The 13,238-nt window shown below is 35.2% G+C and overlaps 1 protein-coding gene across 6 annotated transcripts in view; it reads left to right on the top strand.

Annotated features, from left to right (window-relative positions):
- Positions 1–2,718: 2,718 nt before the first annotated feature.
- Positions 2,719–13,238, top strand: part of LOC127859486 (eukaryotic translation initiation factor 4B-like) — a 59,471-nt gene continuing 48,951 nt past the window's right edge. For 2 of the 6 annotated variants that reach the window (XM_052396957.1, XM_052396953.1), the window contains exons 1-3: positions 2,727–2,911; positions 5,469–5,618; positions 9,812–9,993. In XM_052396957.1, coding sequence (XP_052252917.1) covers positions 2,899–2,911; positions 5,469–5,618; positions 9,812–9,993 — 345 coding nt within the window. In that variant the 5' untranslated portion in view covers positions 2,727–2,898. Of the gene's footprint in view, positions 2,912–5,468; positions 5,619–9,811; positions 9,994–13,238 lie in introns of all 6 variants that reach the window. The other 4 variants (XM_052396959.1, XM_052396954.1, XM_052396955.1 and 1 more) reach the window with 3 other exon arrangements.

Raw genomic sequence — 13,238 nt, 5'->3', positions numbered from 1 at the left:
ACTTTTTGCTCATCTGTTTTATACATCTTTTCAAGCACAGTGCTTGTACTTTATTATTATATTATAGTATACAATGACATGAATGGTACTTACCGGTTTCGCATGTTCGGTGTTGCCATTTTTGGCAACTATCGCATTCAATTGCTTGCTGCCTTGGACCCACATTCCTTGAACACAATATACACGGATAATCCATCACACAAAAAACGCATGAATTCACTATACGTTTGTATTTCGTAGCACATATATGTTGATAATGATAACCTATTCTTAATTTAGTCGATTTATATACATAACTAAGAAACTTTTATCTATTATGAAATAACCGCATGCAACAAACATCACCTAATTTTCGTTTTAGTTTTCTTTATTTTAACTCACACCTGATTATAACAGTAAAACATTTTAATTACAAGGTAAATTATATTACCAGCTAAATTAACATTCTCCGTTTTGTGACAAACATTAAAGTATCACTGATTAATTATCATACCAATTTAGTTTAATTGATTAATGCTTTGCCATTTTAATAATTGTTAGTTGTATATAAGACCTTTCACACCTATTACAAACATTCATATAACCCGTGAAAAACACCGACCACAAGTGTAAAAGAGCCATTAAATGTGACAAATTTATATTCAGATTATTGAAAAAGGACATAATTATTATTATTTTTACTTATAAACTTCTTATAAACTACTGATCTCATTACATCCTTTATCTATTTCTATATATTTTTTCGAGGCGTGCGAGTTGACTTTGAAAAGTGCGAGTTGACCAGAAATGCCGTGCGAGTTGACCAAAAAACGTGCGAGTTGACTACGTTGCGAGTTGACTTAGGTACGAGTTGACCGGCACCCGATATTCAATATCAAAATGCCTTACAACATGTAAATCATGAGAAGACGGCGATTCGCGACAATCGCCCGCCTCCCTTGCATAAAAACAAAGTCAAGTAACACTTATAAGAGGTCCAATATAATATACCCTTATAGAAAATAAACGTAGAATTAAACTTCAAAAATATTATCAGGAGATCAATTCTTCTCAACACTCGCTAGTTTTTTTTTAATTTAAGGCGAGTGACTTAACGTATGTACAAGACAGTGCAATACATAAACGTAACATAAAACACAAATTTTATCAAAGCTGTTTGACAGGCTCTTATTGACACTTTTACACCTAACTAATTGAATTACAGTTTATTGTATATTTGCAAAATATATGTATCTAAAATAAACAACTGTTCATTCTGGGAATCACTTTTTTAAATATAAAAACATGTGCATAGATTATTAAATTTTATCAGGTTCAAAGTTTCTATAAATTTTCATAATTACTAAAGCAGAGTGTTGTAATAATTTTTACATCTAAATATTATTTTCTTAAGCAAATAATTAATTTTCTTGTAGTCCCATAATTCGGCACATATATTCACATTATAATCATTGTGTTAGTAAACTAGTTACACGTAGATCTTTCTAGTATACAGATATTCATAAAAAAAAAGATCAAAATTAACCAAAATACATAATTATTGGCTAATTTTAATAGGATTAAAATGTTTAATTTTCATGACAAAAGTTCATGTTGTTCGAGCTTCTATTTTTAGAATGGTGATATGAGCTCATCATTTATCATATTGGTAAATTTGGTATCTCGTGCGCACGAGATCCGCGAATAATGTTTCATACTTGTTTTTGTAATAGACGAACACACAGCGTTGTTTAAAAAAAATAACTTGAAAATAATTTTACTTGGGCTGGAAACGTCTGGTAACCGTTAAAAGCCGGTTTAATGACAAGCTAAATCACACACTTATAGGGACTGTCCAACCGATTATTTAAAGCGTCGTTCGACGCGAATCGATATTTTGGGAAACTACGAGTATTGCTTATATAGCTAAAAAATACGTCCGCATTTGACGTGAGCGTGGATGGTCGAGTGGTAAAGTCGGAAGACATTTTACTCCAAGCTTCCATGTCTCTAGGGGTCAGTGGTTCGAGCCCTGTGGAGGTTATTGTTTTTTCTTCTTTTTTTAAAATTGTATTCTTATTTTTTTACTGGAGATTGTTAGTTCAAATGTTTAAATTTATCAATATAAAGCATTTAAAGCAGTTAATGACAAGCTTTAATACATGCCCAAATCTGTTGCACGGCCCCTTTAACTCAGAATTAATAATAATTCACACGCTTGTAAATAAACACTGACCTAATAGCATTGGGATTTAAATCGAAAAGAGAGCCGCACGCTGTTGCTGATCTTAGATCCACCGTAACTGAGCTGTTGTGAGAAGATTTTTTTTAATGTTTCGCATTTTTTTAGACCACTCAAGATATCAGTTTCGGAAGTTTCATAAGGATTGGGCAAAATATATAAATTCGAGAGCATTCACAAAGATGCACCTTAGCCATATAAGGAAAACTACATTGCCCCCCCCCCCGCCCCCCCCCATCCCCATGGTAGTCATTTTTAATGTTTAATACAAAAATCAGAAGGATGCTGAAATATTGGCTTTAAAAAATTACTATGTCGTTCACATGAAAGTTTATCCCCGTTTATACCAGGGACATATACATATGTCCATGTTTATACTTAGCCGTCACACAATAGCATAATTATTAAATATCCTTATTAAATTGATAAACTGTACACATTAAATCGCATTTTACTGGTTGAAACCGGATATCTGTATCATTATAAATGGACGTAAAATAAAATAACAACACAAACAGAAAACATTTCTTAAATACTACTTCTTCTACTACTGCTGCTGCTACTACTACTACTATTACTTCTACTACTACTACTACTTCTACTACTACTAATACAGTAGGGTGGCGGGTATTTCCTAAACTGGTACGAATCGGCTTCGTACGAAAGCCACTTTCAAGATGTCGGCAAAGGGTATGGCACAACACGACACACGTGTATTTTTATATTTTTGACTTTGAAGCACGAATATCTTAATTGTCCACGTTTCTTCATTACAAAAACATATGTCTAGAAATTTAGCTCAACAATTTTTCTTAGATTCTATTTTGATCCGAAAACATTGACGTGAAACCATGTTAAAACTGCCTGATTACAACAGAATTATCAAGTTATCTCCAAACAACAACCGCAAACGTTGATAGTACTTAATAATTTGCAATACGTGAGCTGAATTATACATACATGAACACTTTCACAATTTTGCCTCGCATTCTTAACATGCCCGATACTGCTGATCCCGAATTAAATCTTTGATTATTCATAGTCAAATCATAGCTATTTTTGCCATATGGCTCAAGATAAAAGTATACCTGTCATCAGTTGGCATCACATGGTTCTTCATTATCACAGTAATAATCAATGTTCAATGCTTGTGACTCTCTGTTTGTTTATGTTATTATTTAATTTCTATGTAAAAATGTCCCATTGATGCTAGTGTTTGACTTGCCCTAATATTTTTGGCTTTTGCCTTACGCAGGGTTGTCATTATGATTGTAAACAAAGGATTATTTTGGAATAGTAACCGATTCAGCCGGGGGTCAAGGGGGCCGCCTAGGCCCCCTTGTAGGTCCAGGGCAAGGGTCAGGGGATTCTAGACATTTTAGGGACAAAATACTGCTATTCTCAGAGCATAAAAGTTAAAATGAGGTCTAAAAAGAATAGAAAATTTTAAGATTTTCACATTTTAAGTATACTGTACAATGTAAAAACATATTATATTGATAGATCTTTGCATGTTCCAATTCTATCCATTACCCGATAATCCAGTATTATTACAATTTCGTTTTTTCAAAACCAAATAACGGCCAATATTGACAATGAATGTCGTCCGCCATTTAAAGCAAGGGCATATACAAATTGAATTGTGGGATTGGGGAATTCCCATTGAACATGCGTGAATCATGTGACGCGATTTGAGAGCATTGAGAACTGTTTATATTTAGTAATTATGACAAATCAACGACTCACTCTAAACTGTTACATGTACCTCCTTTCAAAAAAGTTTGCGAAAGTGAAAGTGTATTTCTGAGAATAAAAACGCTTCTTTCTTTAAATTTTACAGAGTACTTTTCATTCCGGATTGTGATATAACTTGTCAGGTCATTCATGCATGTAGACCAATATGTATGCATAGTTTGGCAATCTCAAAACACGTTATTTACCTACTTATTACATTATGTGTTATGACCATTTGTATAACAAAATGCATTGTTTAATTGATTTATTTTCAAATGCGTAGAATTAAATGTGTTATCCCAAATCATTTTCAGATTTCATTATTCACAGAAAATTAAGAAAATTCTAGCAACAGAGACACATTTCTCGTGTTTTTCACGTACAGATGAAAATCATGCCAAAATTAGACTTCATGTATAACATCACGTCATTCTGCCTCGGGGAAAGCATGGACTTAAATATTTAGATGCTGAATAACAACTTCGTAGCGCAGAGGTCGCTAATATCTTTTAGTTTGGCAGAAAATCGAAGAGCATTTTTATAATATGTGGAAACCTTTTCTCTAACTAAAAAACAAGTTAAGTACGCTCTACAGTGCTTCATTCGTTGAGATACGGTCAGTAATAATCTGTGAAATGTACAGCTATTTGATACAGTTTCACGTGGGGTGGGCGTGTATTTGGCTGCCTGAGCGCTGATTGGTTGACTTGCTAACCAAGAAGAATTTGATTGACAGCTGGAAAAATCAATATTGGCCACTTGCTGAGAAATTCATTGAAACTGTAGCTCTTAGGCGGAGTTAATGGACTGACTGAATGACAGGGCGTCGCTCTACTATACTACGGTTATTCCTCGTCAATTATTATCGGTTTGCGTGATCAAAACTTCCGATCGCAATTTTAAAGATTCGGGAAATACAACCGCTTTTCTGGCGATTTTAACCGATGAATTCAATCGGCAATCGGTTAATAATGACAACCCTGCTTACGTTTACTTTTTCTATCATGTCTGAATCTGAGTGCCCTAATTTAAGCTTTAAAGCTATATTGGCCCGTATGATGATTGTCAACTTGTAGGTTTTCTCACAACTTATAATAGTAATAATTAATTACATTGTGTACAGAAAATGATGGTACACATTTTTTAGTGTTCAAATTTTCCTTGTTCAGTCGGGTTTTGATAATTAACCATGGTCAAACAATGCCATGCTTACATTTCAGGCTACTAATAAATGATTATTGTAAAATATTTAAATTATTGATTGTAGTTCGTTTTGTTTAGACATTAGATGCACTGTCCACTTATTTTGATTAGACAAAATTTCTGTGACTAAAGTGATGTAAATACATTTTCATTTAAGTTATTTCATGCTAAGTTTCAATTGTGAAAATACTTCATATGGAACAAACGTTTTTTGAAGATTTAACTTACTTTATTAAATGTGAACAATTTATAAGTATGATTATATTATAAATGAATTTTTCAATATTTGACCTTTTTTTTCAATATTCAGGTGGAAAGAAGCAGAAGGGCAAGAAGATGGCCCTGACTGACTTCCTGTCAGATGAGGCAGGCAATCAGCAAGGGCCAGGAACGAGCTATGTACTGGCGAACAAGGCACCAGTCAATGACTGGGCCGCAGAAATGGAGTCACTAGATATTGGTGGGTAATGAGTATACATAATCATAGCATGCACTGACACACTTGACTTGCCACTGTTTTTAGCTCACCTGAGCACAACGTGCTCATGGTGAGCTTTTGTGATCGCTTTTTGTCCGTCGTTGTGCGTCGTGCGTTGTGCGGGGTCAACATTTGCCTTGTTAACTCTCTAGAGGCCACATTTACTGTCCAATCTACATGAAATTTGTTCAGAAGATTGGTCTCAATGATATCTTAGATGAGTTCGAAAATGGTAACGTTTGCTTGAAAAACATGGCTGCCAAGGGTCTTGGCATTTTTCCTTATATGGCTATATATGGCTATAGTAAAATCTTGTAAACACTCTAGAGGCCACATTTATTGTCCAATCTTCATGAGACTTGGTCAGAAGATTCATCCCAATAATATCTTGGACGAGTTTGAAAATGATGCCGGTTGGTTGAAAAACATGGCCGCCATGGGGCAGGGCATTTTTCCTTATATGGCTATAGTAAAACCTTGTTAACGCTCTAGAGGCCACATTTATTTTCCCATTTTCATGAAACTTGCTCATAACATTTGTCCTAATGATATCTTGGATGAGTTAAAAAATGGTAACCTTTGCTTGAAAAACATAGCCGCCATGGGGCGGGCATTTTTCCTTATATGGCTATATATGGCTATAGTAAAATCTTGTTTACACTCTAGAGGCCACATTTATAGTCCAATCTTCATGAAACTTGGTCAGAAGATTTATCCCAATACAGTGTTTTTTTTGGCCTGATTTTATAGCCGAAATTCGGCTATGTTCCCAATCCTAAAAAGTATACTTTTTTCCCAAAATGTGGCAAAAAATTCCCAATTTCCAAAAAAAAAAATTATTTTTTTTAGGAAGAAGTGTCTTATGCTTATTTTATCTCAGTTTTAATTCAATTACATCTATTCTAACAAAGTATTATGTGATTTTGTTCTTTTAATTTGAATGGTTATAAAGCGTTACCGTATTTTACCATGCATAGCGCGCAGTTTTTTACCTTCAAATTTCAAAATAAAAATTCAGTGCGCGTAATACATTGACACAACGCTTTCCTGGTTGCTAAATTGCAAAAAATCCATTTCGTAATCGTAAATCTTCACAAGTGCCGCCATTTTTTTATTGTAGAAAACTACACCCTATAATGTTATAGACTGAAGGGGCCGTTGTCGAAACAACAAAAAGCGGGAAAGGGTAGGCATGAACGGGGTAGTAACAGTTTTGACAAAAATTAAAAGATGAAAAAATGTCATTGTTGGTGTTTTCACACTTCTTCATTGATTGTTCATTAAAAAAAAATCGAGGTATATCAATCCCCGCGTCGTCGCGGTATTGTTTGTTTAAGATTTTGTTGTCATGAAAACTCGTTGATTTACAACGTCTTATTTGAACTGACGCTAATTATTTCAATCATATTTCTCAACTTCGCTTTTGCTTTATTTTGATAATTTAATCCAAACTTTACTGTTAGCAATTCCGAAAATTTGCACTCTATGTGAATTGACAGTTTGACGTCATCAAAGGAAAGCCGCTTCCTGTCTGAAGCAATAAAGCGACAAGTTTCTCGCCGACAAAATTGGCTTCCTTTGTCTAGCAATCAACATGCCGAACTAATCGTGTGTTTGTTCCTCAATGGCAATCGTCCAATTACATAATAGCACGTGCAAAGCTCCGCCTTCGAACCTTTTGCAGAGAACGGAGCTGGAGTTAAACGGTTAATTGAGCAAGTGTTATACGTTAGTTGAGTTCCGATTTGCCGAAATTTCTCGGCCCTAAGCATTGAAACGACGAATACATTTATCAATGATTTTCCGATCTCTGCATTAATATGCTACCGTGCGAGTATACTACGAAGGTTACAAACCAACAATAGAGATATAGACTCATTTTAGTTTCTTTCAATAGAGACAAACAAATGATATTTAGCTAATGGCTTTACGCCGATAACACCAACTGTATGGAATTGAGCGTTCGGGTGTATTGTTTGTCTCACTATAAATACCGATCAACTAGACGCAGTGACGGCGCGAAATACCGGGTCAAACTGGATTAAATCGGGAGCATCTCTTAATGGGGAAATATTTAAGTCGATGAAAAATAAAATGGGATCCACGGACGATTTGCGTAAAATTGGACATTGCGATGTTGCGGGTCTGTAGAAGACTATGTCATACAATGTTGTGAGCGGCAGGTAATGAAAATGTTACGCTGTTCAAATGTGAGGAATAGGTAATAGTGGGTCGAATTTAACGCGCAGGGGTCTTGAAAAAACACGCGCAGTGCGCGACAATAAGGACATATACGGTGTTCTCGAGAGAATAATCTTAAAAATTGTCGAAAATATAGTGCTTTGCAACCCATGCTCCTGATCGTATAAACGCTCCCTACTTTAAAACAAAACATTAAGCACCCGAAAAACTCAGATTAAATGATTGCGCAATATAAGAATGGCGGCCATTTTCGGCCCAATTTTCAGGTTTTTGATCTTGAATTCTTTTTTTTCTCCATTTTGGTTTTCAAAAATCGCATGCGCGTTATACATGGGAGCGCGCTATACATGGTAAAATACGGTATATCAAATTTAGTATTTCCCTAATCAGTGGACTTTTCATGTGAAAAAAAGGCTAATGAATTTATTTTCCCAATTTCATGAAAATGCCGATAAAATTCCCAATTCCAAAGTCATGGGCTATCTTCCCAAAAAGTGGAGAAAAAACCCTGCAATAATATCTTGGACGAGTTCGAAAATGATGCCGGTTGGTTGAAAAACATGGCCTCCAGGGGGCGGCGCATTTTTCCTTATATGGCTTTAGTAAAACCTTGTTAATACTCTAGAGGCCACACTTATTGTCCAATCTTGATGAAATATGGTCAGAATATTTGTCTTAATGATATCTTGCATGAGTTCCAAAATGGTTACGTTTGCTTGAAAAACATGGCTGCCAAGGGGCGGGCATTTTTCCTTATACGGCTATATTAGGCTAAAGTAAAATCTTGTTAACACTCTAGAGGCCACATTTAAAGTCCGATCTTCATGAAACTCGCATGAAATCCCAATAATATCTTGGACGAGTTCAAAAATGATGCCGGTTGGTTGAAAAACATGGCCACCACGGGGGCAGTGCTATTTTCCTTATATGGCTATAGTAAAACCTTGTTAACACTCTAGAGGTCACATTTATTTTCCGATCATCATGAAACTTGGTCAGAAGATTTGTCCCAATGATATCTTGGATGAGTTTGAAAATAATTATGTTTGCTTGAAAAAAATGGCTTCCAAGGGGCGGGGTATTTTTCCATATATGGCTATAGTAAAACCTTGTTAACACTCCAGAGGCCACATTTATTTTCCGATCTTCATGAAACTTGGTCAGAAGATTTGTCCCAATAATATCTTGTTATCGACTTTGGGCCTTTCAGGCCCTCTTGTTTTTATTCTGATTGGATCCATTATACATCCCCTTTCTAGATAGAAAAAAGGTATATCTTTTTCCAAAGAGACCCAGCAGCATTACCAATGTGCCTTTTGACCAGAATATCTCTTCTAGCTTAGTATGAACTAGGCACCTTTTTGGTGCCACTGCCAATTGCATTTTTTCTTTACCTTGTGCACTTATGAGGTAAACGTGTCATTACTGTGAATACTGTCCTAAATTATAATACTTTTTAGATGGCGTAGACAGGCTTAAATTGAATTATTTCCCTGCTTTTATCTCTTTTTTAGCTCGGCTGTTTTCGGAGAAAACCCGAGGTATTGTCATAGCCAGCTCGTCGTGTCCGTGTCCGCCGTCGTGTCTTACGCAATGCTAAAACCTTAACATTTTGTTAAGGTTTTGAACATTGGCTCTAAAATCAAAGTGCTTCAATCTACAACTTTGAAACTTCATATGAAGCTGCACCTTGATTAGTTCTTCATGCCACACCCATTTTTGGGTCACTAGGTCAAGGTCACTGTGACCTCTAAAAAAAAAAAATCTGACAAGCTTTAATTTATTCAACACTGCACCGGCAGCCGAGCGTGGCACCCGTTATGTGGTGCTCTTGTTTACTCATTGTAAGGGACTCTTTCAGATACTGATGTAGCATAAAGTTTTCTTTGAGATTGCATAGACAGGTTTAAATGACATAATTTGTCCTCCTTTCATTAGGTAATTACCCAAGGCGTTGATCATGACTCTTTCAGATACTGATCCAGCCTACAGTCTGCCTATCAACAGAACCATGCTGCCTACAGCTCCCAAGGCCTCCAGGGGGCCTGATGACATGAAGAGGGTCCCTACAGACCCACCATTCACAGCCTTCATTGGCAACCTGGCTTATGAGGCTACGGAGGAGAAAATAACGGCTTTCTTTGGCAAACTGCCTGTAAGATTTGCTTTCTACAGCTTGATGATATAAAAATGTTGTATTTTTTATATGTGGTGATTTTCAATAACAGTTTTCAGTAAAAAGTAATTTTACCTAGCTACACAGTAACTCCAATATAACGCTGATGACGGGGTCCAAACCACAAAGCAGCGTTAAACAGATTTGCGTTATAAGTTCTGAGCTCATTAATTCATAAATTATTGCAAGGTTGTGTTGTCATTTGCGAAAACATGCACATAAACATTATTTATTTATTGATAACTATAAACATACTGCTTTTCTAATGTGATATAATCTGATAATCCTATATAAATTCTACATCATAAAACAAAAATATTCTGACCATTTATGAAGATAGATGTGTTTTAAATTTCATAAACATAAACATGCGCCAATTTTTGGAAGTGTAAAGTGTACATTGCATTATATGACAGCGGTTTCATTGGTCACTCAGGGACTACCTTATGCCTTAAAAATAGGGAGAAGTGACTTCTCCTTTTTTCCAAACCAGGGAGAAGTTTGGAAAATCAGGGAGAAGTTTGTGCGAACAATATCAAAAACAAACATGTTCATTTCACAACTTTTATTATTTCTATCATTAGACTATGTTTATTTGTAAAAACAATAAATTCTCATTAAAATCTACTTCATCATAACACATTTAATTCATGTAACACATTTAAGTAATTTAACATATGTACCGGTAGCACCTTTTCATCACATATGTAAATGTATCATCATTATATTATCATCATCCCTATGATTGCTTTTGTAACAAAACACAATCTTAATGCATAGAACATATAGTATATCTATTGCTGTATATCCGAATACTATACATGTCCGAAATATTTACACTTAAGAATGCCTTACCTGTTTAACTTTAATAATAAAATTTTTCCTTGTTATCTGGTTTAACAAACCTTCTCAAATGTTTGTTAAATCCAGTTAGTGCTTTCTCCATTATTGAATCCCCATTACTTGTAATTTGAATCGCCAGCTTGTTGTTGTTGTCGCCTACCGGTTTCACCGGAGGGGACTTATGGTTTGCGCTCTGTCCCTCAGTCCGTCTGTCACTCTTTTCTGGATCCTGCGGTAACTTGAAAAGTTCTTAATATTTTTTCATGAAACTTGAAACATGAATAGATGACAATATGGACATTATGCACGTTATTTCATTTTGTTCCTATGTCAAAAATTCTGGTTGCTATGGCAACAAAACAAAAACAAATTGACAATGGTGGAATTTCTGACAATGGTGGAGCCGGTAGGGGACCATATTGCTTGACAATAGCCTTGTTGTATCTAATTCTGGCGTCGTTGTCGCCTATGGTCTCAAGGTGCAGAGACGACTGTTGTAGTCGTTTCCATCTATGTGCTGTAATTTTCTCATGTTGCATTTTCACTTTGTACTATTTTAAATTTTTATTTAATTAACATCTAAAGTCTGTTTGTTTCCATGATGAATATGCCAAATAAATTGAACAGTTCATCTTTTGCATGTAATGTAATGTCCGGTATCTCTCCAACTAAAGCTGCCAATGTAATATCAGAACATAATATATTATTTCTATGTAATATTTCTTCAGTTCTGTATTAAAGCCTTGATCTTTCTAGTGAGTATTTTGAACAGTCAAATATGAAGTGTTTTATAGTTTCTGGTTTCCTACTTACTACACACTCCACATCTTCACTGTTTGTTATCTTCGACCAGTTAGCATTTAAGCGAGTATGACCACTAAGCAATTGAATTGAACGCGGATTGAATGTTACAATACGTCCGCCATTTGCAATGTCGAAGGTCATACCGTAGCAATTTAATTATACTCGGATAATTTATATCTTATGGAGAAAATGTGTTTTCTCAATATTTATGTGTAGTATTATGACTTGTTAGTATAAAAATGAACTGTGATTCCAGTTTATATAATATTACTCGTAATTATCAGTGGATTAACAAACTGAAAAAACTCCCTGGACTTCATAGTGGATTTACGTATTTAATGGACCTTTGATAAATTTTGTTTTTCTTTAATTATTTTTGCTGACTTTCTTAAACCGTACTCTGCCCAAAAAACTGCAATTATCGGATGGGCAATCAATTATCACGTTATCATTAGACAACTTACGGCATGCGCGAAGAGACACAAGTGTGTTGTTATAGCTATCCGTGCGGGGGGGGGGGGGGGGGGGGGGGGGGGGGTATTAGTTAAACAATAAACTTGCTAATTGCCTGAGGGCGGGTAGCACGCCTTTGCAAAAATAATCGGGCGGCTTGATTTTTGCTTTTCTGGTCTTGTTAACTAAGAAACAATTGGGCAACTTGATCTTCTGGACTCGTAGGGCGAAATCACGGGCGTTAGAGCGTAATTATCACTCTAGTTGCCCATAGGGTAGTCCTGGTCACTGTTCAGATTTAATTGTAACAGTCAATGGATGAGTGAGTGAGTTGCAATTTAAATTGAATGCCATAAGATACAAAAGAAACTTTTATTGCATAATACTCAATCATGCAAAATACTTGCTTCCCAGCGACTTCCTGAAAATTGCGCAAAAATGAACGGGAATTATAAATTATAAACAATTATGGATGGAACTTATCATCTTTATTACTTATTTAATTTCTGCTTGCCTGTAACATTTTCAATTGAATTTAAGCAAACAATATTTAAATCAATATTGTCTACAAATAACCATGAAGTTAAACATGTATCGTAAAACATGTTAAAGCTGTCAATAATTCAAAATATTAAATGCACATACATAGTAACAGCAAAAGAGAGCACCAAACAATAGATAATCACACTTTAACTGTTAAATTCTCCAGTTATGTTTAGTCTCTAATTGATTATAATTGAGTCATTATGCAATCAGCACATTGGATGATGATGTATTTGAATGTACCTAAATGGAAGGTTGGAGAAAAAACAAGATCAAACACCCATCCCCGTTATATTGGATTCAGCATTGAAACGGAGTGCGTTTTATCTTATTACCAGAGGAAAATCGATAGTATAACAACGAACGTATAAACATGGGCTTTATACTATCGCTATTTTTAGACCATGGTTTTCCGATCTCTATAATAAGAACACTATATGTTTCAATGTGACGTCATAGCAAATGATGACGTTGAAGTAAACAAACACTTCGGAATCAACTTGGAAAACCAGCGCTGTTTCTTTGAATTTTAAAGTAGTTTTACTCTTTTTGAACGATGAACGACCACAAAATAATAGGAT

This window comes from Dreissena polymorpha, chromosome 15 (genome assembly GCF_020536995.1).
Source record: "Dreissena polymorpha isolate Duluth1 chromosome 15, UMN_Dpol_1.0, whole genome shotgun sequence".
NCBI classification, from domain to species: Eukaryota; Metazoa; Mollusca; class Bivalvia; order Myida; family Dreissenidae; genus Dreissena; species Dreissena polymorpha.
The sequence above is the reverse complement of the archived record's forward strand: the minus strand, read 5'-3'. Positions and strand labels throughout refer to the sequence as shown.